Source organism: Ambystoma mexicanum, chromosome 6q, assembly GCF_040938575.1.
Source record: "Ambystoma mexicanum isolate Mex_15411 chromosome 6q, UKY_AmexF1_1, whole genome shotgun sequence".
In the NCBI taxonomy this organism is placed as follows: Eukaryota; Metazoa; Chordata; class Amphibia; order Caudata; family Ambystomatidae; genus Ambystoma; species Ambystoma mexicanum.
Genome location: NC_090937.1, coordinates 177,162,755 through 177,187,486, shown reverse-complemented (window position 1 = coordinate 177,187,486; position 24,732 = coordinate 177,162,755). Strand labels below are relative to the sequence as shown.

The 24,732-nt window shown below is 46.4% G+C and overlaps 1 protein-coding gene across 4 annotated transcripts in view; it reads right to left on the bottom strand.

The window, feature by feature from the left end:
* The window catches only part of SLC49A3 (solute carrier family 49 member 3), a 684,087-nt gene that overhangs the window by 157,839 nt on the left and 501,516 nt on the right, over window positions 1-24,732 (bottom strand). For all 4 annotated transcript variants that reach the window (XM_069630598.1, XM_069630601.1, XM_069630599.1 and 1 more), the window contains one exon: window positions 16,611-16,768. In XM_069630598.1, the coding sequence (XP_069486699.1) occupies window positions 16,611-16,768 (158 nt within the window). The remainder of the gene's footprint in view (window positions 1-16,610; window positions 16,769-24,732) is intronic.

Sequence of the window (24,732 nt, the reverse complement as noted above, 5' to 3'; positions counted from 1 at the left end):
GGGTCCGCCTTCAAAACTACATTTGTTAACCCATTTGGCATGGGGGCCCTGGAGTTTTCTTTTTAACCGAAGTATGACCAAGTGGATCTCATTTAGGCTTATACATAATAGCCAACTCTGCCTTTTCACTCTACCTATCAAAACTGTAAGGATCCTCGTCGGTTCCTGCGGGTGGTCAAGCCACCCCTGTTCACTAATGCCGTTAATGAAGCTTTTTCTTTTGTCGCCCTTTGCAGCAGAAAACAACTGCCATATCATCCGAGGCTCTTTGCTGCAGAGTGCGGCAAATATCTGTTGCCACAGTGCAGTTTTATTAGAGAGCCGGTGGCACTTCAGCCGCTGTCTATGTGCTCGTTTTAACTTCCTAGTCTCCATTTCCCCATCTCCCAAGAGCCGCCGGTGTCTTACCTTCTTAATGTTCTTTCTCAGCACACACTTTGCATCACGGATCTCCATATAAAAAAAAAAATGGATGCATGCGTTTTACTGATGTAATTACATGGCCCAAAGCCCACTTCCTCACTTCACTTGTCAGCTGTCTAAGTCGCCTTTCCATCTCATTACAAGTTAACTGGCTAAAGGAGGATGGCTGACAGATGGAAATCTACCTAGCTTTGTAAGTCGCCTGAGCGATATTCCCATGTGTCAACTGCAGGCAATTACCTGCGTGGTTAACTTCCACGTCTACCCCACCTCTACCCTTATGGGAGGCATTTGGCATTGCCAGTGCTAAGACAATTATGGAGTAGTCAGTATCGCACACCTTAAGGGACTCCACTAACTCTGCACATACATTACTCCCAAATAAGTAATCAAGGCTACTAATCTTGCATCCCAGACACCACCTTGTCTGCCCTGGGCAATCTCCTAGAGTTCTTCCATTAAACATAAGTCCCAAAAAATACTAAATTAATGAGGAGGGCAGTCCGGTGGGATTAACTTCCAATTCTAGTTTCCCTCACATTTGATGCAATGTCATTTTAGAGATTTCTACATTAATCAATTGTAACCTTTTCAAATATATTCATCACATGTAACCATGTTACTAATCAGTTCATCAGACTGCTCTCAAATGATTTTCCTTAACACAATTTATGGTGGATAAGTTATGAATTTTGGCTTTTTATTCACTAAAGCGTATTTGTTCATCTCAAAGGAACAGGCTTGCTAGCGGATGGCAGGATATATAAATCACTTTCACAAAACTATCCACATTTGCCTATACTCCGTTCAGAATTTACAAGCAAAAATATGATTCCCTATACAATTTTCACATTTCGATTCATCCCGTTATATTAAATAACCTGAAATGTCACACCTGTTCCTGGCTTGTACAGCCAGATGGTATCAGTTCCTCTTGGAGCAGAGGGCTGATATGATATGACATTTATAGTGTGCCTTTACACAAGTGTTTAAAGGCGCGACGAGGCAAGGGAGGGGAACAAAGGGAGGACAAGACAACAATCTTAATAGGCCAAGTGACATTGAGATTGCGCAAAGTGCAGGGGAGAGGTAAGGGGAAACGTGCCAGGGGAAGGGGAGGAGAGAGAAGCAAGTGCAAGACATAGGATCAAAACATTGAAAAACAAGAAGAGGGGCCAACAGGTGGCAGTGCAGGGGTTAAGTGCAGACAACAAGTGTTAGATAAGTGCAGGAAGGGGGACTGTAGGGCTGCAGCTACAACCCCAAGTGCGGGGTTGCCAGGAGGCAGTGCAGGTGTGCATCTGGGAGGGCAGGGACCTGGGCGCGTAGTTCAGAGGGTAGCCAGGTAACCAGGGCAGTATCAGACACGAGATTAGCAGTAAAGAGGAAGAGAGAAGGCAGAAGCAAAGAGGAAAGTCTTGAGCTGCTTCCGGAATCAGAGATGGCCTGGCTGACTTCTTTCCTCTCTGACCGACCCTCCCAGGTCCAACTTGGGTCCTTCCTCTCCTCCATCTCCCTCCACCTGTGGTGTTCCCCAGGGGTCTAACCCATCTCCCTGGTTGTTCAACTAATACCTGGCACCTCTCGCCCACTGCATTGCTGCTCTCTGCTCCAACTTCTAGTGCTATGCGGATGACACTCAGCTTGCTTTCAGGATCCCTTCTGTCGCCTCTTTAGGAGATTAGCAGTAAAGAGGAAGAGAGAAGGCAGAAGCAAAGAGGAAAGTCTTGAGCTGCTTCCAGAATCAGAAATGGTTCTGTTAAAGTTTCAGAGAGGCAGAGAGGCGGTTCCAGAGGGAGGCACCAGTGAAAGAGAGAGATCTGCCCCCAACTCGTTGCTTGGAATAACAACGGACCCTCAAGGAGTTGGAGGTGGAGGAGCGAAGAGCTCGAGTAGGATACTTCCGAAGAGCAAGCTGGAGATATTTTGGTCCCAGGCCCCAGAAGGCCTTGCAGACAATGCAAAGGTTCTTGAACTTGATCCTTGCAGCCACTGGGAGCCAATGGAGAGATTTCAGTGCTGGAGAGATACGATCCCTGGGCTTGAGGCCAAGGACAAGTCTTGCAGTCCTGTTCTTGATGAGCTGCAGAAGCAGAGAGTAGAGGCGGGCAGATTTAAAAGGAGGCTGTTACAGTAGTCAAGCCTTGAGAGAACCAGAGCTCTGGAGACAGTGAGCTTCTGGGGGAAGGAGAGGAAAGGAAGAATATCTCTGAGGAGGTCGAGTTGGTAGTTTCACTTCTTAGAGGCGTCTGAAATGTGAGGAGAGAAGGAGAGTGTGAAGTCGAAGGCAACCCAGAGGTTCTTAGCCTCACAGGTGGGAGCAGGCGGAGGGCCAAGAGAGGCTGGCCAGAGAGTGGCGAGAAAGAGGTGTAGGTGTGCAGATTAGGAGAATCTCTGTCTTACTGGCATTCAGGCAGAGATAATTGACGGCGCACCACTCCTGGATTGCAGACAATCTGGGATGAGAGAAGGAGAAGAGGCGACAGAGGGGATCCTGAAAGCAAGCCGAGTGTCATCCGCATAGCACTGGAAGTTGGAGCAGAGAGCAGCAATGCAGTGGGCGAGAGGTGCCAGGTATTGGTTGAACAACCAGGGAGATAGGTTAGACCCCTGGGGAACACCAGAGGTGGAGAGAGAGAGATAGAGGAGAGGAAGGACCCAAGTTGGACCTGGGAGGGTCGGTCAGAGAGGAAAGAAGTCAGCCAGGCCAGAGCCTAATCATTGATACCCAGGTTATCACAGAGCCGGTTGAGCAGGATGGCATGGTTGACCGTGTGAAAGGCAGAAGAGAGATCAGGTAGGAGGACAGAGGGGAGATTAGAATCAAGGTTAGAGAGCAGCTCTTCACAGATGTTTAGGAGTGCAGTTTCTGTGCTCCTGGCGACAACCAACAGATTCATTGTGAAGATTAAGCTGGGAGATGGCCAGCTTTTCCAGGAGTTTGCCCAGGAAAGGAGTGCATAGAGATCGGGCAAAAATTAGCTGGAAGGGAGGGGTCGGCTGAGGGTTTAAGAGGGTGCACAAGAGTGCTTCAGGGGGAGGGGAAGGTTCCAGAGGTGAAATAGTGGTTGCAGAAGTCAGCCAAGGCTGGAGCGAGGGTGTCAATGTGGTCCTTGGTTTTGGAAGAACAGGGAAGAGCCTGTTTTGATGAGGTTTTCATAGATCAGACTTGTCCAGACACCTCGTCAGGGGAGAAGAGAGGAAAGGCAGAGAAGGGGCTGGTGGGGGGGGGGTGGCCACAGGGGTGCCGGAGGAACAGGAGAGAGTGGAGGGAAAAGCAGGAGAATCCGAGAGGGTGGATAGCATGTCCTTGGTTTTAGAGATGAAGTGTTTGAAAGACCAGAGTGTCTCACCCACTAGTCTCCCGGGGATCTCTCTCAGGTGGCCAGGGCATGGCCATCGCCTTTGGATCCAGACCCTAGGGGTGGACCAGGGCGGGAGGATCACCTGGGTGAGGGGTCTTCAGGGAGTGGGGGTGAGGCAGCTGATGGTGAGACGCGCTATTCCCCTCTTTTTTGTTCATCTACCCCATCCTATTTAGTAGGATTCTCCAAGGTCCCAACCCCCACCCCTTTTTACACAAACACTGGGTCAAGGAAGAGGGTGACAGAGTAACAAGACTAACTCTCATACATCGTACTGGACACGTCCCATTAATCGTGCCAGGCGAAGTCAGGCACTTGACTTCAAGTGCATACACCTGATACCAATTAGCTCTCCTCACGCAAATAAAAGGCAACACCTAAAGACACTCTGAGCAAGGCAGAACACGAGTACGAGCAGCACTTCCTGGGTGAAGGCAAACCTACTGGAGCAGAGCGACGGATCAAGGGACAAGAGCAGCAGGTCAAAAACCCCAAGAGTTCCCTACTGGAGACAGCTGTGGAATCAGCAATACCGAGTAACGGAGTGGTCTGGTGAAAGGAAGTAACCCACTCAAATGTTTCTGTGAAAGATGCATTGTTTGTAATGATAAAGCAAATGAAGTACAAAAGTAAGCACAATTACCTCCTAGAGAACGGGAGAGTGGAAGGTGAATCTTGAGCTATAAGTCAAAGTAGTCCTGCAGAGATCTGCAAAGAAAGCCACACACATTCGAAAGTCTTCGACACCCGAGGCCCGAAGTGTAATAAGCTTGAGGAAGGGAGCCCCTTAGCAAGTTTTGTTGAACTATGTGCTGAAGAGGTCTGAGCCCAACAGAGGGGGACCTACGTGAACTTTGTGCTGAAGAGGTCTGAACCCGACAGAGGGGATCTACAGGAACTTTGTGTTGAAACAGTATTTGGAGGTCCGAACAAGAAACTTTAACATGGAAGGCCAGGCATGCCTTGATCCATGTTTTTCGAATGGTTTATTGTACTGAGAACCAGAGCCAGAGTATGTCATTCTGCCTACAAAGACCACCTTACTCCGTGGGGTCCAACAGTTACGCTCACCTTTTATCCACAGGGACGCCACCCAGCCAGGTTACTCGCTGGTATGCTTCTCAGCTTTGCCCTGATGTGGTCTGCGGGGAAGGTTCTGCCTTGGGGTAGAATTAGGCGTGCTCTCCGTCCTGCCTTCTTTGCAGGGGCGTGTTGTCTTTCATGGGCGAGTGCGGTCCAGTTACTTCACTGACGCCGGCCCGTTTGATATTGTTCAGGTAGATCTTATTGCTGTTCTTTAGTTTTGCTTCTATCCTGAATGCCTTTCTTTGTTTAAAATGTCTCTTTTTTCTCCCTTAGGTATGCGGAGCTTCAGCGCGGCAAACTGGCTTGGTTGAGCCGCGCTGGTAAATGATGGCGCATTAAGAGCGCTATAATGCGGTAAGTAAGCGCTATGCGCAGCGCTGCGAAGTCTTGCCTTTGCTAACCTGTGTTTTCCTTCCTTGTAGGTCGCAGTGTTCTTCAGCGCGAGTGGAATGTCCAGAGTGGTGCCAGCCGAGAGGTGACCAGCCAGGTAAGCCTTTTGAGCAGTTCGTAATTTGTAAATGTATCTACTGCTTTCTTTAATGTTGCCTCTATCTTCCTCTTTCAGGTCATTCTGTCCGGGAGGCGTGCAGATTCGAGGAAGCTGTTCTCAGTAGCTGCGAGTGTTTAAAGATGAAGACTGCAGGTAAGATGCTGCTGCTAACGATGTTCCTTTTGTCTCCTTGCAGGTTCTGCTTCTCCGAGGTTCGAGGGAATAGCTGGACACGGTGAGCGTCACGTTGCAAGCTGCAAAGTAACGCGAAGCGTGTTGTCTTGCTCGGGTGTGGTTTAAATAGCCCCAACAAAATAGTCCAGGTAAAGTAGTCCCTAGGCTACCACACCCAAAACACTAGACCGCATAGCTTGGTTCTTAGGAACCAAGCTATGTGGATGCCTCCATGCTGGCTGACAATACAATAAAGTATTTCCCAAGCACATTGTTTTTCATGGTGTATGAGCCTGGCGCAATAGGCGCCAGGTCTGGCCCCATGAGGGCTTTTGAAGAGAATGCCAGGCTATAGAGGCCCGAGTCCTGACTCCACCTGGCCAATGGGTTTGCCAGAGGGGGTTTTTGGGCGAGGGTCGTGACACTAACGTGGGGAGGAGAGCTGATTTAGCTACCTTTATTAATTTGAACACTGATTTTTCCTTTGCATACATTTCCCCATTATACACTGTTTGTACATGAGATAGGACAGGAATTAAGTTTTGTTAGCATAGGCCATTTTGATTTGACGGACTCTACTATGACTGGTTTATCGTCTGATGGTCGAGACTACTCCCATCTCAGTTATAGGGCAGAGTAGGAGTTTTCCAACCCCAGAAACTGAAATAAAGGTTTTACAAATTGCACTTATTGTGTCCGTGTCATACTTGTGATACCGTGCCTCTGCTACAGCTGGGAACCCAGAGAGTGCTGTTGACATGGTGTAAGTCCTTTACATTTAGGCTGGTACCATTTATGTCATGCCACCTTGAGTGATTTTAGCATCTGCCTCTTCCAACAGACTGTAGGTCTTCCCGGGTGTGAAGAGCTTCCTTAAGGAGAGGCCCGGCTGATTGAAATATCATATTAGTAGAGGGGAGTGGTGGTCAGGATGAATTTAACGTAGATTTAAGGATTTTAGCGCAAGCTCACAGACAGATGGTAGTTGTAAATCGCGGCCTTCAGGTTTAGTGCTTGCAAGAAAAGGACACTCCGGCCTGGAAGCTGGACTGTAAGAACTTTGACATTTTTTTGTTGTTGTGGGAACCTGCTTTGTAAGTCACCACCTCAGTTGTTTTTGTATGAGTTGGAGGGAAGGAATACCATTTGGTTTCTCTGCCCAAAGTGGATGCTGTATTCAGAAAATTTAGCATTTTTTAAGTAAACTTTTTATCCATGTTGCAGTTGTCACCTAAAGCAGAACATTAAAACATTTTGTCATAAAAATCCTGCAGACACTTATTTTTGACATTTGTGTAGGTTTCTTTCTACAAGGTTGGTTCCCAGTCCTGTGAAGGAAAATGTATACAATGCAAGGCCCAATTCCGTTTATGCTTTTCTATGTCATGCTGTGCTTTTCCTCTCAGATTAGACGGTTTCCATTTGATAAAAGGTTGCTGGATACTTTCTGGTATTTGGAAATATTAATCTTTGGCCTTTCACACATAGGACATACATTTGTATTGTAGATGGGCTGTAAACATTGCCCATTTTGTTTATTTAAGATTCTGTGTGCAGGCTGGAGATCAAATTTTTGTTTTGTTGTGACAAATCCCTAGATGTCGTCACTTCTCCCTAGGGGGAGCCACTTCCCGTAGGCCCGGCTGCTACCCAACAGTCCCTCTGGTGGTGGTGCACAGCAGGAGGATCTCATGGGGGGAGGGGGGGGCAGACTCGCCACCTGGGGGATAACTATTAACATCTAGGTAGGGTCAACCACAACACCCTAACTCCAACCCTCCCAAACCTCTTAGCATCATCACATAAAAAAAAAACCTTCTAGTTCATCCATATGTTATACATACAGTTCCCCTATTGTGACGAAGATGACTGACAAAATACTGAATACTGACCAGAGAACTACTGAGACGAAGTGGAGCACACGAACAATGAAGAACGTTGACCAAAAGGAACCGCAGCAGTAGAGACATCCGCAGAGCCATGGTTCCTCATTTTTCATAAAAAGTAAGGAAGGACTACGAGAAAGGGATAAGCATCCAACCAGAATGCAAGACCGTGAAGCCCGGGAAGTTGGAAGGAGATGCGGAGCCGAACAGGGAGGAACAGAGAGCAGTTCGCTCCCTGATTCAGGAGAACCAGCAATCTTCTTTTTCCCACACAACGTCAGAACCGAGTGTTGGCAAACAGGGACTCGAAGGTGGGAAGCAGAACAGAAGCTTCTGGCCGCACCACAAAGCGATAGGTCCGCAAGGTGAAAGAACCCAAATGTGGAGACACCCGCACACCCCAGATACAGAGAGAAGCACCCCAGGAAGACCTGGCCACGCACCCTGGGAAAACCAAAGGAAATTGGTACCACGCAGAGAACTGTGGGGGCTGTTAACCATAGGGGAACAAGCCCCTGTACCAAAATGAGTGGGAATATCTTCCTCATCACATACTTGGCAACAATACCAAGTCTTGGAGATGCAGGGAGAAGAGAAACAAGGGTCTGTGACGCGAACACCAAACAAAAAGGGGAAGATAGATGTCATCTCCCTCTTGGAAGTACCTGGCAGGAGGATGAACCAAGTCTGCCAAATTACCAGGACAGAGAAATATGGGTCTGGGCCCTGCACCCAAACAAGGAGAAAGATACAAGTCATCTTCCTCAAGGCAGTACTTAGCAGGAGAGTGACCAACAAGGAGACAAAGTGGGCTATACTGGGGGAAACCTGGGTGAAAAATATGAACTGTTGAGAAAGAAGGAAAACGGTGAAACAAGGATCATCAAGGCAAGGGTGTCATTGCCCCGGAGTATCACTGAAGGTAAAGTGACTGTGAAACCAACAGACTCAGAGTATCGAGTCATTCTCCTGGTAGTGCTACATCCACAGGGAAAAGCCAAGAAGCCCGAGGAAGGGAGTCATTTCCCCAGGTTGGAGAAAAGCCACAGTCAAGAGAAAGGAGTCATTCTCTTTACAACTGAGAGAACCGAGTATGGAATCCTCCTGAGGGCCAGGGAAGGGGGTCATTCCCCTGGCAAGGTCAGTACTGTGTTAGGAACAAGGAATCCAGGGAAAGGCAGTAATTCCCCCTGGAGTGAAGAAACAGTGTACTTTCTGATACAGAGTGTTATAGGATTGGCAGCCCTTTCTTTGTGAAGTATTGGGACCAGGGCAAGGGAGTCATTCCCCTGGTTAAGAACTTACAACCAGAATTGTGCCACCCAGTCCAGGAGAAGGGAGTCATTCTCCTGTACTAGGAACATTGACGCAACCTTCTAGTTTAGTTATAAGTGTAAGGGGCAAAATTAGAGTTTGACACACAACGGTGGACTCTAGTTTACAAGGACATTCTGACAGTCCCTCTTAGTATTTTAGTTGAGGCAGGAAAACCCCTCAGAGATAGGGAAAGTTAGGTTCTCTTAATTTTATAAGCCAATAAAAATCTATAGCAATCACTATGACACCTCTGTGTCAGTCTCCTACTTCTGCACCCTTACATTTATCTTCCTGATCGGGATAGATCTCTTTACATTCATCCCTGTTTGTTGATGTAAAACATGGCTGTATTATGGTCTGTATTGAATGCCCTTTCCTGTTGGGATGTTCTGGAAAGAGTAATGCACCATTTTGATTGCTAGTAATTGCAACCAATGTATGTGGTGCATGACTTATTGGCGTGCCCACTTCTCTTGGCAGTTAGTTGTTGACAATGCGCCCCCCAAATTTGCCACTGATCTATCTGATGTAATAGTTACTTGTACTGGCAGTGTAACAACGTGTCTTTGTTGCAACATATTCTTTTCGTACCACCATTGTAGGCTTTTTACTACTTCTTGTGAGGCTACTGCTAAATCGTCCCACTCTCCTTTTTGAGACCATTGTTCGAAAAACCACTGCTGTATTGAGAGTATATTGCGACAGTCATGCAGGATGATACAAATGCACAAGACCATCATCCCATGCAGCATAATTACTTTTCCTTTATCTGATTACCCTGGGAGTAGAATGGTATTTGTATTTGCAAGGCTTGGTTTTTAAAGATGTATAAGCCATTGTCTTGAGTTTATAATATTGATCGTAGAAACATTTTGTTTTGACTTGGAACAAGACAGGATTTTCTTGTTGATTGAGAATCTTAGACAGTGGAGCAAACTGACTGTTTCTTCTGTGTTCTGCAAACACTGTTCACACTTTCTCCTGTTGTCAGAAAGTTGTCAAGATAAGCATAAACTGGAACGGCTTTAAGGTGCAGATGTGCTGCGAAGACTGCAAGCAGCTTGGTTGATACAGGAGATACTGACGCAATTCCAAAAGGGAACACTTTGCACTGAAAATGTCGGATTTATTTTGGAGCGAACACAGTTGCATTGACCTGGCAACATTGAAATATAAATATATGCATCTTTCATATCCCCATGTAGTCCTATAATCTACTTACATCAACAACGGCATGACGTCCTGCCGGATTGTCATTCTTAATTTCTGGTGTTTGATATGTGTTTGTTCACCTTGTGACTAGAACAGCCCTTTTTTGTATGACATTTTTGGGAGCTACGAAGTATAAAAAAGAAATGTCCAGGTTTACCTGTCCTCGAGGCACATGTTCCATAGCTCCTTTTAGAATGAGTGCTTGAATCTCTTCCTGGAGGACTGTCAGGTGTTCTTGAGGCAAGCTCCCATTTCTTGGTGACAGGACACATGGCTTGGCTACTAGCTCTACATAGTAGCCCTCCCTGACCATACTCAAAAAACACGTGTCTAAGGTTATGCCCTTGTGTGGGTGTACAAAGCTATTCTACCCTCCCCCCCACGGAGGTAAGATAGGAGCAGACGTCACTGGTGAGTTGTTTTTCAGCGGTGACTGCCCCGATAGGATATTGGCCATTGCATGCTCTGCCTAGTCGCTGTTGATGGTTACCAGTCAATTGGTCGAAAACATTTGGTCGACAGGACAATTGGTCGACACCATTTGGTCGAATGCCAAATGTTCGAATTTTTTTTTTTTATTTTTTTTACCCCTTTTTTGGTTTTTTTTGGGGGGGTCCCCCCCCCCCAACCCCCTTTTTTTTCTTTTTTCCCCCACACGAAAACCCACAAAACACAAAAAAAAAAAAAAAAATTCGACCATTTGGCATTCGACCAAATGGTGTCGACCAAATTGCAGTCGACCAGAATGTTTTCGACCAATTGACCGGACACCGCTGTTGATGTTGGGCTTCTGTGTAACTGAGTTCATGTGCCTGAACCAGAAAACCAAGAGCTACCCGATGGGTAGGTGAAGTGGCTTGTTGGTTGGGTAAATGCCGGACTATGAAAAGAACACTGATTACTTGATGCCCCTGTTATCCCTGTTATTTGGCCTAGGCTTTTGATGGTGTCATGCTCCTTTGTCAAGAGCCACATCCACTCATTTGCCAAGTAAGCATGATTCCTCTATAGGTTTATCATGGAAACTTGCTTGTGTCTTTTTTAAAACATCAACCCAGAGCCATGAATGTCTTAATAGTGGTGGTTCCTGCAACAATTCTCCCAGCTAAGTCGGCTGCATCAAGAGCATTTTTAGTTATGGCATTCGCTGATTGCTTACTGTGAAGGCTTCTTTAAGTACGACACAGACAACAGATTCAATATTAAGAAAATTACTTTGATTAACTTAAATGTCAGGATGGTGTAAGGCCTAACTTGCCCTATGATAAGGTGGAAGTTCCCTACCTAAAGAAACTAAGGATAGTCTGTGTCAGTAAGTTCAACTTAAAAGTCTGTGTTCAAAATCTATGCTTGCCCTCACACCTAAAGCAAAACAATGGGTAGGGATGTCAACCATAACCTGAACAGTGATCCAAAGGAAAAGTTCTGAGCTATTTCCAGCTCAGGGTTTCTTCTTCAGCTCCCCTTCCTCAAGTACAAACACGTTCACAACAGTTTTCAAGTAACCTTCTCTTGGACCCAAGGTAATACAGTTCCACACCTTTCTCAGGGTTCCCTTCCCCAAGTTCAATGTAACAGTGATCACAAAAGAAATGGTCTTGAGAATTTGTCCTCAAGGTAATTTCCAACAATTTTTCACAGCTCAGGGTTTCCTTCTTGACACTTTGCATATTTATCTTAGCCTTTTCCAAAACGTCGGGGTTCTCTGGCCTGGGCGTAGCTGTCAGACAACACGGTGCACCCATCACAGGTGATGCAACCAGAAACCCTTAGTTCTCCTGCTCACACATAGGCTCTTCAGTATCTTGCCTCTGTGTTAGAGTTTCCTTAACTTGGCTTCCTTGCGTCAGCCTTTTAGGTTTGCCATAGAGTAGCACATATATCTAAGCCAGTCCTTGGCACCCTTGTTGTGTACACATTTAATGTCTCATTGTATTTCAGGGTCTTATTCACACTTCACTTTTGGTGACCCTTTTCCCCACCTTCGTGCTTAGCTTCTTTCAAGTATGTAGGTTACTGTGCTTTAAGCATGGTGTGAGGGTTCAATCAGTTCGCTATTCAACAAACAAATGGTGTTCTCAGACTGGACTCTGTAGTTGGAGTCCTTAATTCAACTTGATTTGCTACTTTCTTTCACTTCATTATTCAATATTGGCAATTACTGTGCCTGGCACAACTTGCCTTTCCTGCATTCACTTAGAATCACAGATTCATTTGTAACTAAAGCATTTATTCCCTTGGTGCTGCTCTATGCTTTTGCAGACAGCCAGGAGCACCCCGGACTCAGAGTGGCTTTCCCAGCACCCACCGGTCGTCGGCTTCCTCCTCCGGCGGCTCTTGCTGCTTTTGTCCTCTGCTCCGGTTGTTGCTTCTGTTTCCGCGAGCCCCGCTCGCCTGTGGACTGGAGCTTGGCTTCGGATAGCGCAGGCAGCTCCTCTGCTTCTGCGAGGACAGACACAGCGTCCTTGTTGCTCTGGCTTCGCTGCAGCTTCGTTTACTCCCACTTCGCAACGGAGGCTCCCCATGGCTTGGGGATGTCGGTAGGCCTCGGGTTCCACTGCGCCTGCCTCCAGTCTTCAGGGGTTTCCTGCTGCTCTCTGCCTCGACAGTTCCCCAGGTCTCTCTCTCTGTTCAATTCTTGGTTTCTCATTTTATACACCTGTAGTCCTTCAATAGGCTGCAGGTGCGTACCATTGTCTAATTCTGCCCAACTTTGATTAAGAGGGCATGCCTGACCCTCATAGCTTTTAGCAAGTCTCTTCCTCGTCCCAGTGTTAAAGTGGACATGGGAGTTGTTTTTGGTCATTACTCCTCGTCGCCTCTTCCTCATCACAGTACTGTTAAAGGACAAAGGTGGGGAAATGAAGGGAGATGATTTGTAATAGCCCATAAAGACTTTGGGGAGGTTAGGTTGACTCTCTAAAGTGAAAGGAGAATACCATGTCTCTTCCTGGCACTCACAGAAAGGCATCTCACTCCTTTTCCTCCTCCTTCTAGTACACCTGGACTGATAATGTATCCTGCCATTTTCTTGGTCAATGGGACATGGCAAACAATATCCCATAACCGTCTCTGGCATAGGGGTTCCTCCCTGAAAGGAAAATGTGGAATACCGCGTCTCGCCTGAATGCACCCCACTCCCAATCCCCAAGGACACTCCACCTAGGTGATGCACCTTGGCTTCTCCACCCCCAGGGTCAGGATCCAAGAGCAATAGTCTTTCCATGGCCAACTGACCAGAGGACCCAGGGTGAGTAAATGTGAGGACTCCCTCAGGTTTATCACATAACCCCCAGTAATTATTTTTAACAGGGCCGTTTTGAGTAGCTCTGACCTCTCCAATTTGTCTAACTCGTTGGTTGGGGCTCTATTATATCTCACCATTAGAGCTGGGGCATTAGAAATTCTTAATTCAGAAGCTACAGAATTGGCAACCACTTGGCAAAAAGCATACATCTTCTTACTTTCCTTGCCTGTTGGATATTCGTTGGTTGAAAATGGTGTCCCGCTTCTTTTCTTTGAGGTAGCGACAACCTGGAAATCTGGTTTTAAGTGACCCCTGGCATACATTGGGTCGCTGGGTGCCATTTTATATATTTTTTCTCTTTTCTTGGGTGAAACAGTTTTGTTTGAGCTGGATTAAGTGTCACCTTTCTTATGCATATTCGAGATAAGTGTCTCTTCCCTTTCTAGTGACGTATATGAAGATGTTTTTGTAAAGGATTTCGGTGTCGATCCATCTATGTACTTTTGTTTTATGGTGTGTGTCTTGAGACATTTTGGGATCTCCAAGTGTGTGTCAAGCCTGCGTTCTGCACCAGATTTCAGATGGGATTCTGAGTTTTTGTTTTAATTTTCAACATAGGCGTTGTGTGCTCGACCGCCGGCTTAGGTGGCGCTGATGAGGTCAAGTGATCGGACGCAAACCTCAGACGGGCATCATTTGGATTAGTTTTGTTCCTAGATTTATCCTGCGCAGCATTATGTATGCCAGGAGATGCCGCCACAGCACAAGTTGACGTCGACCCTATGCAGTTGGAGGCTGGTTCCAGGGAAACAATCAACATTTTGTTCCTCTGTATCACATTCGAAGCCGAAGCTCGGTCCTTCGACTTGTAGTTCTGCCGTGGCAGCTTCACACATGGATTTTTCTGTCTGCATGACATAAACCACCAAGTGTTTGATCTTACACTCCTTTAACGTCTTTGCTCTCTAGAGATTACACACACAACACCAAGAAACGTTATGGTAACTTAGAAGAAAACTGTTGCACACTTGGTGCATGTCTTTCGGAGTTAACTGCGTTACACGACGGGCAGAACTTAAAGGGAGTATTCTCCATGGGACCCCCAAAGCACTTGAGTGAGCTGGTAAAATCAAAACTATGGGTTTTCAAAGGCATTCCACTAAAAAGACATGATTTTGTAGCTTTTTATCCCCCACTCTCTGTGTTCGCCTCTTAGTCAGGTGTGAACCTTCAGAGTTAAAGCACTCTCATTGGAGGTCACCTATGCCACTTGACTCTATGCCATTGAGAATTTGCTTCAGCTTTGAAAAGTCCTTCATTGGGACTCGATCTTTCGATATTCCAAATTAATGGAACTCCCAGTTTTACATCCAATCTAATGCCAGAAAAATAAACAATCTGAGGGCCTTCACGTTTGAGGAATCATGCATACCCGTACATCTAGGATAGCGATAGTGCGACAGGCACTCCCCTCTCAACACCCCTTTTTAGAATTTGAAAACAAGATATAACACTCCACACCAGTAGCTAGATGGTGGCCTATGAATCACATGTGAATCCAAAGGGATTCACAAGCCTCAGAAACAGATTTAAACAGTGTGACAAATCTAGGGAATTTGTCCCTTCTCCCCAAGGGGATCTTCCCCCCCTTGAGAATAGGGAGGTGAGCCCGCTCAGCAAGACCTCCCTACGTGTCTGGGCAAATGGGACCTCACTAGGAGAGACTTCCCCTTTGGGGACAAGGACTGCTGTTCCGTTGAGGAACTGCCCAAGGGATTCCCTGTGATGACATACATGGGACGAACCGATTAGCAAAACACAACAACCTTTAAAAGATTGGCTCAAGATTAACAAAGTATGCCATAATCCTCAAGAGAAGGAATGTGTCACTTTAAGAAAACACCTCCAATTGACTATGACGAGGAGGTTGAAAATAGAGGCTGAACAAGGCAGAATCGAGAGAGGCACGTAGGCCATCAAGGGACACCTGCTGGAAACGAAACACCTGATGGAGGAGGAGCCGAGCAGAGTCGCAGAGCCCACAAAGTTCAGAACTGCTTTGTGCTAGAGAGAGATGCGAGAGCACCAGTGTATGCAGGCGAGAGATGTTGAGAGTAACAGAACCCCGATTCCGGTGGTGGCGAGACCACAGAACCTTCATGGTGGGTAGGCCTTCCCACCCCCTCAACAACACTGATAGCACTCAGATGAATGCAGCTACCTGTCTGGGTATCCAAAGCAATACCGGGACACCGAGCGGGCAGAGAGAACGAGTTGACAAAGAAGTGATAGAAAATAAATGGTCCAAAGCGACTGCAGGCCCCAGAGACGTTGCCCTGTAAGGACAGACGTAACCGGGAGGACCAGGAGGCCGTAGGGGATTTGTTATCATTCGAAAGGAACTTGTCCCAGTGAATTTGATGAAAGTTGGAATATAACATGGAAAAAAACTCGTCCAGTGAAACTGACGAAAGTCAAAATATAGAATTGGTGAACTTGAACTATAATGGTGTGAGTAAGAGAATCCCGAGTGGTCCTGAGAAAGAGTTAATATTAAAACTGATGTAAAGTTACCATGGGAGGAGGGGATGAGACATGTTTATGCAAGAATACATGAGAGAAAATACTATGAAGTAAAGGCAAGAGAAGCCTATGAGAACAAAGAAACAGAAAATCACCTAGGAGAGAATATCTTACCAAAATACACAAAACCAAACAGCCTGGAGCCACTAATAGACCAAAGTTCAAGAAAGGACTATGGAGGACAGCACATCAAGATAGAGGAAAAAACAAATATATTCTGAGAATTACAAAACTTGGTACAGAAGGTGACCAGAGACTATTAAAAGACTGGATATTGAGAGGAACTCTGAAAGTTAAAGAAGACCATTACACACACCATCAGGAGAAGAGAGTCATTCTCCTGACCTTAGTTTATTAGATTATTGGTAGGGTCAGAGTTTGGACAGGAGACGTCGTTATTTTGGACATTTCCTGATGACTGACTAGCACCTTAGTTATTCACAAAGAAAGGGAATGCCCACAAGTGTTGGGGGCAGATAAACCTTATTCCTATTGTTTAATAAACTTATATTGGAAATGTCATCCCAGTGTCCACTTCTGTCCCTGATCCGCCAGATCAGACAGAAGTTCAGTGTAGATTCTGCAGCGCTGTCCACAAGTAGATGGTTAAGCATTGGACAGGTCATGACGTTTCCACTTAAACATGCAGTTATATCCAACCACAGCTTATTATAATCTGACAAGTTCTCAGACAGACACGGAAAATGTAAACAGTCGAGGAGCAGTGATAAATATAAGTGTAACACAGGTGTGTGTTTCCCAGATCAAATCCAGATCATGGTTTTGATCTGCCTGCCTCAGAGAGGGAATCTTTGATATCCACTTACCCAGCGATGAACACTAAGCCTGTTGACGTGCCCTCCCCTACTGGATAGGAACACTCCACAGCGAGCTCCATTGAAATAGGATAGATGGAGAATCCAAAGAATCCAAAGAGAGAACAGACTGCAGCCACCAAAGCCGGCTGGTTCGGCAGCCTAGATACCTGAGGAGAAATAAGGAGAAGACATTCATTAAAACTCGTTATTCCTACCACTTCCTTGCTTTCATTGAATTTGTTTATAGTCGCACAAACATTAACTTTTCTGGATTATACAGCACTGCTTCTCTTGACAAGACACACCACAAGCATAACCCAACTGTCCTGAAATAAACTTCCAGAAGATTATTGCTGTTGTATAATTCACCTTCTCCATCACTCACTCTTGCCTAGATCTTAGGTGATACATCTTGCATTCTGCTTGTTGGTTCCATATCGCAGAACCTCTGGTGAGGGAAAACCTTTAATCTCAACCAAACCTACGGACATTGGGGCAGGACCCTTATTAACCTCGGGCATTCAGAGTACTCCAACAGGGACAGTATACAGAAAGGACGAGTCATAGAAAAGTGTCTGCTGGTGCTGGAAAAAGTGATTATTGACACCCCTCCCCCCACCCAAGTATCACCTTGACAATGTATTCATGAAAACATAAGAGGTTAATAGGAAAGTGTCTCCCACCACAAGACTAGTTTAACCACTTCTTAATCTTGGGAGGGAATTGTGACATGATTTTAAAAAGTAAAACTGTTGATGTTGCATTCGGAAATCTGTTGGAAAAAAAAAACATTGCATATTTTGGTATTTGGCATTAACAGGATTAGATTTTACAAAGGTGGGGCTCCATGCCGCCCAGAGAGGGCACATTCATCACATGGAAGTGTGATGCTGGTGGCATGGTCTGTTTTCCCTAGGAGTAATAACATTCAACTTATTTCTGCTAATGCATCAAGTTCCAGGGTTTATCACCTCCCAGTTGAATCCCTCAAAGGAAGCTCCAACAAGTGCCCAGCCTTAAAACGAGTGTAGATGAATCCTGGAGCATAGAGCCAAAATAGATTCAGGTCAGCAGGCTATCTTTCAGGAACGGTGAATGGAAGATCTGGAAGCGCTGGAGGCATTGAATTGCCTTGCGCGCATTCCAGTCCTCACCCAATATGGCGGCCGTTTCTTTAAATGCTGGGTCCTCCCACACCCTGATGCGTTGTATCTGTATTTTCAGCGCTCCAGATCGTGTTGTTACTACGTCCGCATATTCTTCCTGCTAGTCTCCCCTGTACCGTTTTTCTACCTTCCTTGTGTTCCTTTGTTCGGCCATCTTTCCCTGCAGTCTCCCAAGTACTTTTTTTCCTATGTACACGTAGCCTCTTCCTTTGTTTACCTACCTTCATTCATACGGCTCCCGCCTCCTGTCCGCGTCTTACTTTCTCTGACTATTCTTCCTGATAACAGGTTTCTTAACCTCTCTTCCGCTTAACCGCTCAGTGCCTTTTTCCCTTGTGGAGTACACTGGTTCCTTTCTGATTTCTGTCTTTTTCTGTTTCTGTCAGTTACGAACGGCATATAGAGTCTACGGCGCCTTAAATTACTCTGCTACCCAGCGCCTGCCGCTTAATACGCTTGCAGAGTATTCCCTCGCTCTGTAAGCATTTTTTTTCTTAGCCCTTCTTATCATAGTTTTTTTTTTTATTCATGCTCTGTATTTGTTTCCTTGTTCCTTTCTCAATTTTTCCTTATACTGACATCTTTTGGCTCCGCCTATCTTTTCTTTCATTACTTTTTCCCTGTTTGAGTTATTCCTACATCTCTGTTTAACCGTGTCCTTACCCCAATCCTCTCCAAGTTTTTCAGCACTTCCTTGTGATACCCATTGCGACGGAGTGCTTGGTGTGGGATTTTCCCATAATTCTTTTACTTTGGAATCCAGTACATTCTACATTGGAAATACAGAGCTGGAAACAGACTTTCACCTATTTGAGCTGGAAACAGACTTTCACCTATTTGAACTGAGAACAGACTTTCACCCATTTGAACCCATCTGGAAACCAGGGTTTTTTCTGTCTTTGTGCTTTTTCCCTGGAATTAGGGCTGGCCCCCTGGGGGTCCCCGCGGACAGGGTTCCTTCTCTGCCAAGGTGGCCTACGGAGGGGCTAGACCCTATTTACAAGAACGGAAGGTCCGAACACCCAAGGACAGGACTCCTACGAAGAAGAAGGACTGTAGGAAGACGGAGGCTGCTCCTAAGGAGTCCATCTCTGAAGATTCAGGTGAGGAGGAGGGGGAGGAAGATCTGAAGCTTGACACTATCTTTGTGTTGTGCATTGCAGATTTAAAGCTAACGGTGTGGATAGATGCACAAAACCTAACAATGTATGTTCAACATTTATTTCAGGGAGAATCTAGATAGATGCTGAAGGGGAAAGATTGACATAAAAAGGAATGGCCCACTTGGGTAACCTATATAAACAAACTAGGTATGGGGAAAGAAGAATTAAATATCAGTGTAGGGAAATATATTAAGAGTCTCTTAAAAGGCTGCCGATTCTACCCATCTGGTATCTCAACATTCCTAATGAGTTGATCCAACCTTCATGAATATGGATTGGGAAGAACTGCTACAGAACCTGTAGAAAGGCGCTTTGCAACACAACAACAGGTGAACTTCTGGCTATCTATGTCAGGATGGAGGATTAACAAATGCAGTCAGAGCGCAGTTCGCTACGTAGAACAAAATACTCTCAGGGTCATTGCCCTAGTTTTCTTCCTTCAGCATACTCATCTCAGAATTTAAAGTACCCCAGCGTGTTTCTCTTGACCTGGATGGGGGCTCCTTGTGCAAAGAGCTATCCACTATGTTATAGGTTATTCTCACCCAGCAGCCAAGGGTCGCCATCATGTGCTTGAGCCCACTACAGGCTAAGATTGGCTCCTAAATCTTTGGCCCCTCCCTTCCAATCTTTGAGTATCAACCCCCAACAGGTCAAGTGATGTTCCTCCATTTCTGGGGTCACTGGGGTCCCCCAGGATCCAGGCTATTGCCCTCAGCAGGCTTCTTGCATCAAACTCTTTCAGCTGAATCTCCCTCAGAGTGCAAATCTGGCCGAGTCACTTTTTCTCATCTTCACTTCCTCTCACTGTTTCGCTCACCACATCTACGCTCTGGAATGCCATCCTAACTTCCTCGGGGCTAGCCTCCTTCGGCCTTCTGTTATACTGCTGTTGCAGTCTCAAGTGCCTCAATGGTGATTGGGAAATGGCCATACCAATCATCACCGGGCACAGGATTGGCGAGGGCTTAGTGTTCACAGCTACTCATGTTTTCCTTTCCTCTTTCTGGCATTCTTGGGGGTTGTGGATTTCCATTCATGTATTTAACAATTGCTTGATTGCTGCAGGCTCCATGGGCTGAGGGCTTAAAACAGGGGTGCACCTAGACTAAAATGTCTGGGGGTAAGCAGGGGGACTTGAGCTAACCGTTAAATTGTTGAGATGCGCCAACTTCAGAGACTGGCGTGGATGGAGGGGCAAATGAACTTGTGTTGGTGCGCCCAACTTCTTTACACAGTCTAGCAAAACTATTGTGGTGCAGCTTCAATGTTGCAAGCAGTTAACTCTATCCTTCACATCTGAAATCCCATACTTTAGAACTCATGTCCCCTTATCCCTTCCAATCACTTACCTGACATGCAAGTGCCAACACCCTATCACGATTTCAACTGCCTAATGTGTATGCATACGAAGGCGGTTGCTAACAATGAAATGCTTTACATTAGTAATTGCCGTTCCTTTCGCAACTGTGCACTGTTTATTGTTCATCTCCTCTCCTTCCACTGCTCTGTAGGTTAATCAAGTCAAGTAAATTTAACCCAAACTTTCGGTGGTGGGGCGAGGTAAAGCCCAATCTGCCCAATGGTCGTTGTGCCATTGGCTAAAAGTGGCTGATCGCTGTGTTTGAGTAAGGTGGAGCTGTGAGGCTCTGCGAGTCGGCTCCTTGTCCTACCAGCAAGCATTCTCCCCTAGCCACGCTGTGCATATGTGGCTGACAGGATGCCCACTCTCCTCAATAAGAGTGGGAGACTGCTCAACAGAGACTTCACACATGCTGTTGTCCTTGGTCCTCGGACCACCCGGCTTCCACCGTTTGTGGTCAGAGTCTCATCAGATACAGGAGCAGACCTGCAACATTTCAGTTGTTTTAATGTTGTACTTATTGCTGGAAATTGACAAAATGTGTGCAAACCATGAGACGTATATACAGCTTTTGACTGTCTCATTGTTTGAGTTTGGGTTGTCCTGATTAGCAAAGGATGTCATTCGGATGCATTTTGAAGTGTGCATATTGCTGCATGCATTCAGTCTCAGACTCATGTCAGTCAAGGGCAGAGAGCTTCCTCAACTTCGGGGGTGGAGGAGTTTGGGCCAGGTGTCTACAGTGAACAGCACTCTGGCAAGACACATTTTGCCAGTGCATGGCTCCATCTTGTTCCGGACCAATTCCTTCCCAGGTTGTACTTGCTGTATGTGTTAAAACCTGGGCAGGAATTGGGCCGGAACAAGACAGTGCTGCTCCGTCCCCAGGCTCAGGGGCTAGCCCAGGAAACTCACAGATCTGTTCTGAAGCAGAGTTCTCGCGCTGCATGAGCAACCAGCTGCTTCAACAAGCAAACCACTTCCAGAACACTAGCCATGTGAGAATTAATGCAGAAACAGACAATACCTCCAATACTATGCTGCAGCTGTCCAAACTGGTATATATATGGCCTGCAAAACCTTTTTGTTAGGTGAGTACTGTGACCAATGAAAACAGCAGAATGCAACTTTCGTTGATCCTCAAAAATGTGTGTTGCTGAATCACGATAAGTCACGTTTCAAATAAATAATAGTGGCAATTCTTTTGTTCCCATAATGCCCTTTGCTTTTATGCAAATCACCATGGTTTGGGATCTGTTAAAATACTGTGCTGCTACCGGTCCTGGGGCCACATTCCATGCCTCCCCACATGCCTGACCCTCCAAAGAAGAGCGGGTTCCCCCAGGACATTTCTTTTCCATTTCCAGCACTCAGTAGGCTTGGCCGGTTATTCGCCTATGTAAGGAAGGAGGGGGCCGTTTGAGCCCCCCACATACATTCTACGCGAAAGGGACCACTTGCTCTTGTACTAGTGGGGGACACCTCCATTGCCCTTCTGCAGCCATGGGGAATAAGGTCCTGGCAGAAGCAGAGGTGGGGCTACTGCAAGACACACTTGGACTCCATTTTGTGTGCCCTTGATTCCATCTTTGGACTAGGCCGCATTCTGGCATTACGAAGTCTCCTCTCCCCTCAGCAGCGCTGCGCACAGGAAACACCAACAGCCCCCACCTTTTTCCTGCTGCGCTTTCACCTCCCAAGTCCCTTTCTCACGGATGCTCTAAGACAACATGTTGCAATTGAAAAATCTATTCTCACTCTTCCTCTGAGATCACTGTCCTGTGTGTGACCGCGCCAAACCATGACTTGCAGTTCATCCATCTCAGCAAACCTGTGCTTGCACCCCTCACCCCCATCAATGGAAAATTATTGCTTGGTCAACCCCGTTCCCGTCCATAGCAATTTTCTTGATGTACCAGAAGTATGACCCTTCCTGGGTGACCACCCTAGAGTGCCCTCAATAAACCAGACTCCTGTCACAGTATATTCTGTCCTAAACTAACACGTGTCATGCCACCCCCTTCCCGTTCTGATGTGCCAGACCAGACAGCTATCAATCCCAGCCCACAGGTTACCGCAGGGGCAAGACCCCTACGCCCTTCACCTCACAAATGACTCAAAGTGGGACAATGCAAACACACGTGTACAATTTATAGGCTTCTAAGATTTACTCGAAGGTATATTGATGCTCATTGTTTATTGCATCTCTAGGATAAGTGTGTAGATTAGATAGCCAGAACCAGCCGCCTCTCCAGACCGGACCCAACCTTCACCTCGCATGGACCGGCCCAGCTGAACCACGTGATGTCCACCTTCCGCCAAGCATCAGCCAATCCTGTGGAGTCGGCCCTTACAGAAATATATGTGCACCTCCTTTCTAACCAATGAAACTGTAACTTGTAGCCAGTATAGAAATCATCACTGATGACGCTGTAACCCTTTAAAACATATTGTATTTGTATTGTTTGCCAGAGCGCTCTCGAGGCAGCAGAGTTCTCTGGATGCTGAATTTTATATAAAGACTTTGATGACTCGCAGAACCAATCTCTTGGTCTCATTCCCTGCTGGGATGTGTTCTTTATTCTGAGTTTTGGTAAAGTGGGGAGTGCGCACCTTCACTTGGTGACACCCAGGACGTGACCGGAGGGTGCACCGAGAGACACCCCCCGTGTTGTGCAGCGAGATCCGGGACACCACGCAGCAAAACCATCCCCTCCTGCGGCTGACCGGTGAGTTTTGGCAAAGTGGGTAGTGAGCGCCTTCAAGCTCTATTCTGTTACCATGTATCCACTGGAGCTTGGCTAAAAGGAAACAGTGTTTTCCCCAATATAATGCATATGCTGAATGTCCATCTGTAAATGTTTGTCCTTAAGGAGGAGTATCAGGGTTACCTGCCGACTGAGGTGTCTCGAAAGACTTGCAGTGATTCCTTATATCACTGCCTGCGGTCGCACGCTAGCGAGTGGCTTACCCTAGCCCACACAGTCCGCCTGTTCTCTCCAATGCCCCTGCTACATGTAACTCAATTATCAAACCTAATTAGCTGGGCCAAACAAAGCACATTGTAATATGAATATAGACTAGTCAGACATTTTAGCGAGGTAAGTGCTCAGCGTTTCATCCTTCCGAGATGTATTCAAAGAGTGCCAATAATTTGGGTAATATCAATGCTGCTTATTTACAGCAATGGCAATAACGGTGGTTGAAAACACTGTATATTGGAAAATGTAGTTTGCTATTAGTGTGATTATTAGATGGTTTAAGTTACTTACCTTTAACTATTGTTCTCCAGCATGGGTCTTGCATGGATTCACATGAATAACGATTACACAGCGTACATATACACAATGGGAGGTGGCAAGGCTCAACAGAAGCAATCTAACACTCACCCCTGGAACAGAACCACCTCAAGTGAACAGGTTGCTTGGCCGACTCAGGACTCTTCCCTGAAATCCCTGTCGACACAGTAGAACCTTGTGAAGGTGTGCGTGGTGTGAGACACCAGAAGGTTATGTTATGTTATATACATTTCTAAAGCGCACATTCACCCGAAGGTATCTTGGCGCTAAGTGATACAGAGGCAGCAGAAGTACAGAAGAGCCTAATACAGATAGGTCTTAAGGGCACGACGAAAAGATAGATGGTTGTCAACCATTCAAAGAGGAAGTGGAAGACTGTTCCAAGTTGTTGCAGCAATGACAGAGAAAGCCCGACCACCGACACGAGAGTCTCTGACTCGAGGAATGAAAATCAGAAAAGCAGACTGGGAGTGCAAGGGGCGGCACATAGGGAAATTTCATTTGGATGTATTCAGCGCCCCGCTTATAAAAAGCACAGTGCACAATGCACATTAAAGAGGATGCACTTCTCGATGGGCAGCCAGTGCAGTTGCCTAAGGAGCGGGGTAATTTGAGTTCCAAAAGGAGGGCGAGTGACCGCCCGAACAGCTGCATTTTGCAGCAGCTGGAGGCAGTTGATAAGGTAGTCTGGCTGACCCAAGTAGAGGGAGTTGCAATAGTCCGAGGTGCTCAGCACTAAAGCAGCAACTACTGGTGCGTGGTATTCAGTTGGCACAAAGGGGAGCACTTTGCGCAATATACGCAGCTTGAAGTGACCAGACTTGCATACGGTGCTTTAGCCAGTTAGCAGCCATTCATGTGCCAAGATCTTCCAGGCAGCTCCTTAACCGAGTCGCAGTGTCAGCTGTGGCGAGGTTGAGCCGGACAAGAATCCGGGTGTCGTCGGCATAGGAATAAAATCTGAACCCATGTGACAAGATAAGGAGCAGGAGAGGACGCATATACATGTTGAATAGGATGGGGGAGAGGGCAGATCCCTGAGGGACTCCACAGGAGAGCAAGCCAGGAAGGGAACAGAACGGGGGCAGAGATACTGACCGAGTCCGGTTGGAAAGAAAGGCTTGAAACCAGTCAAGGACT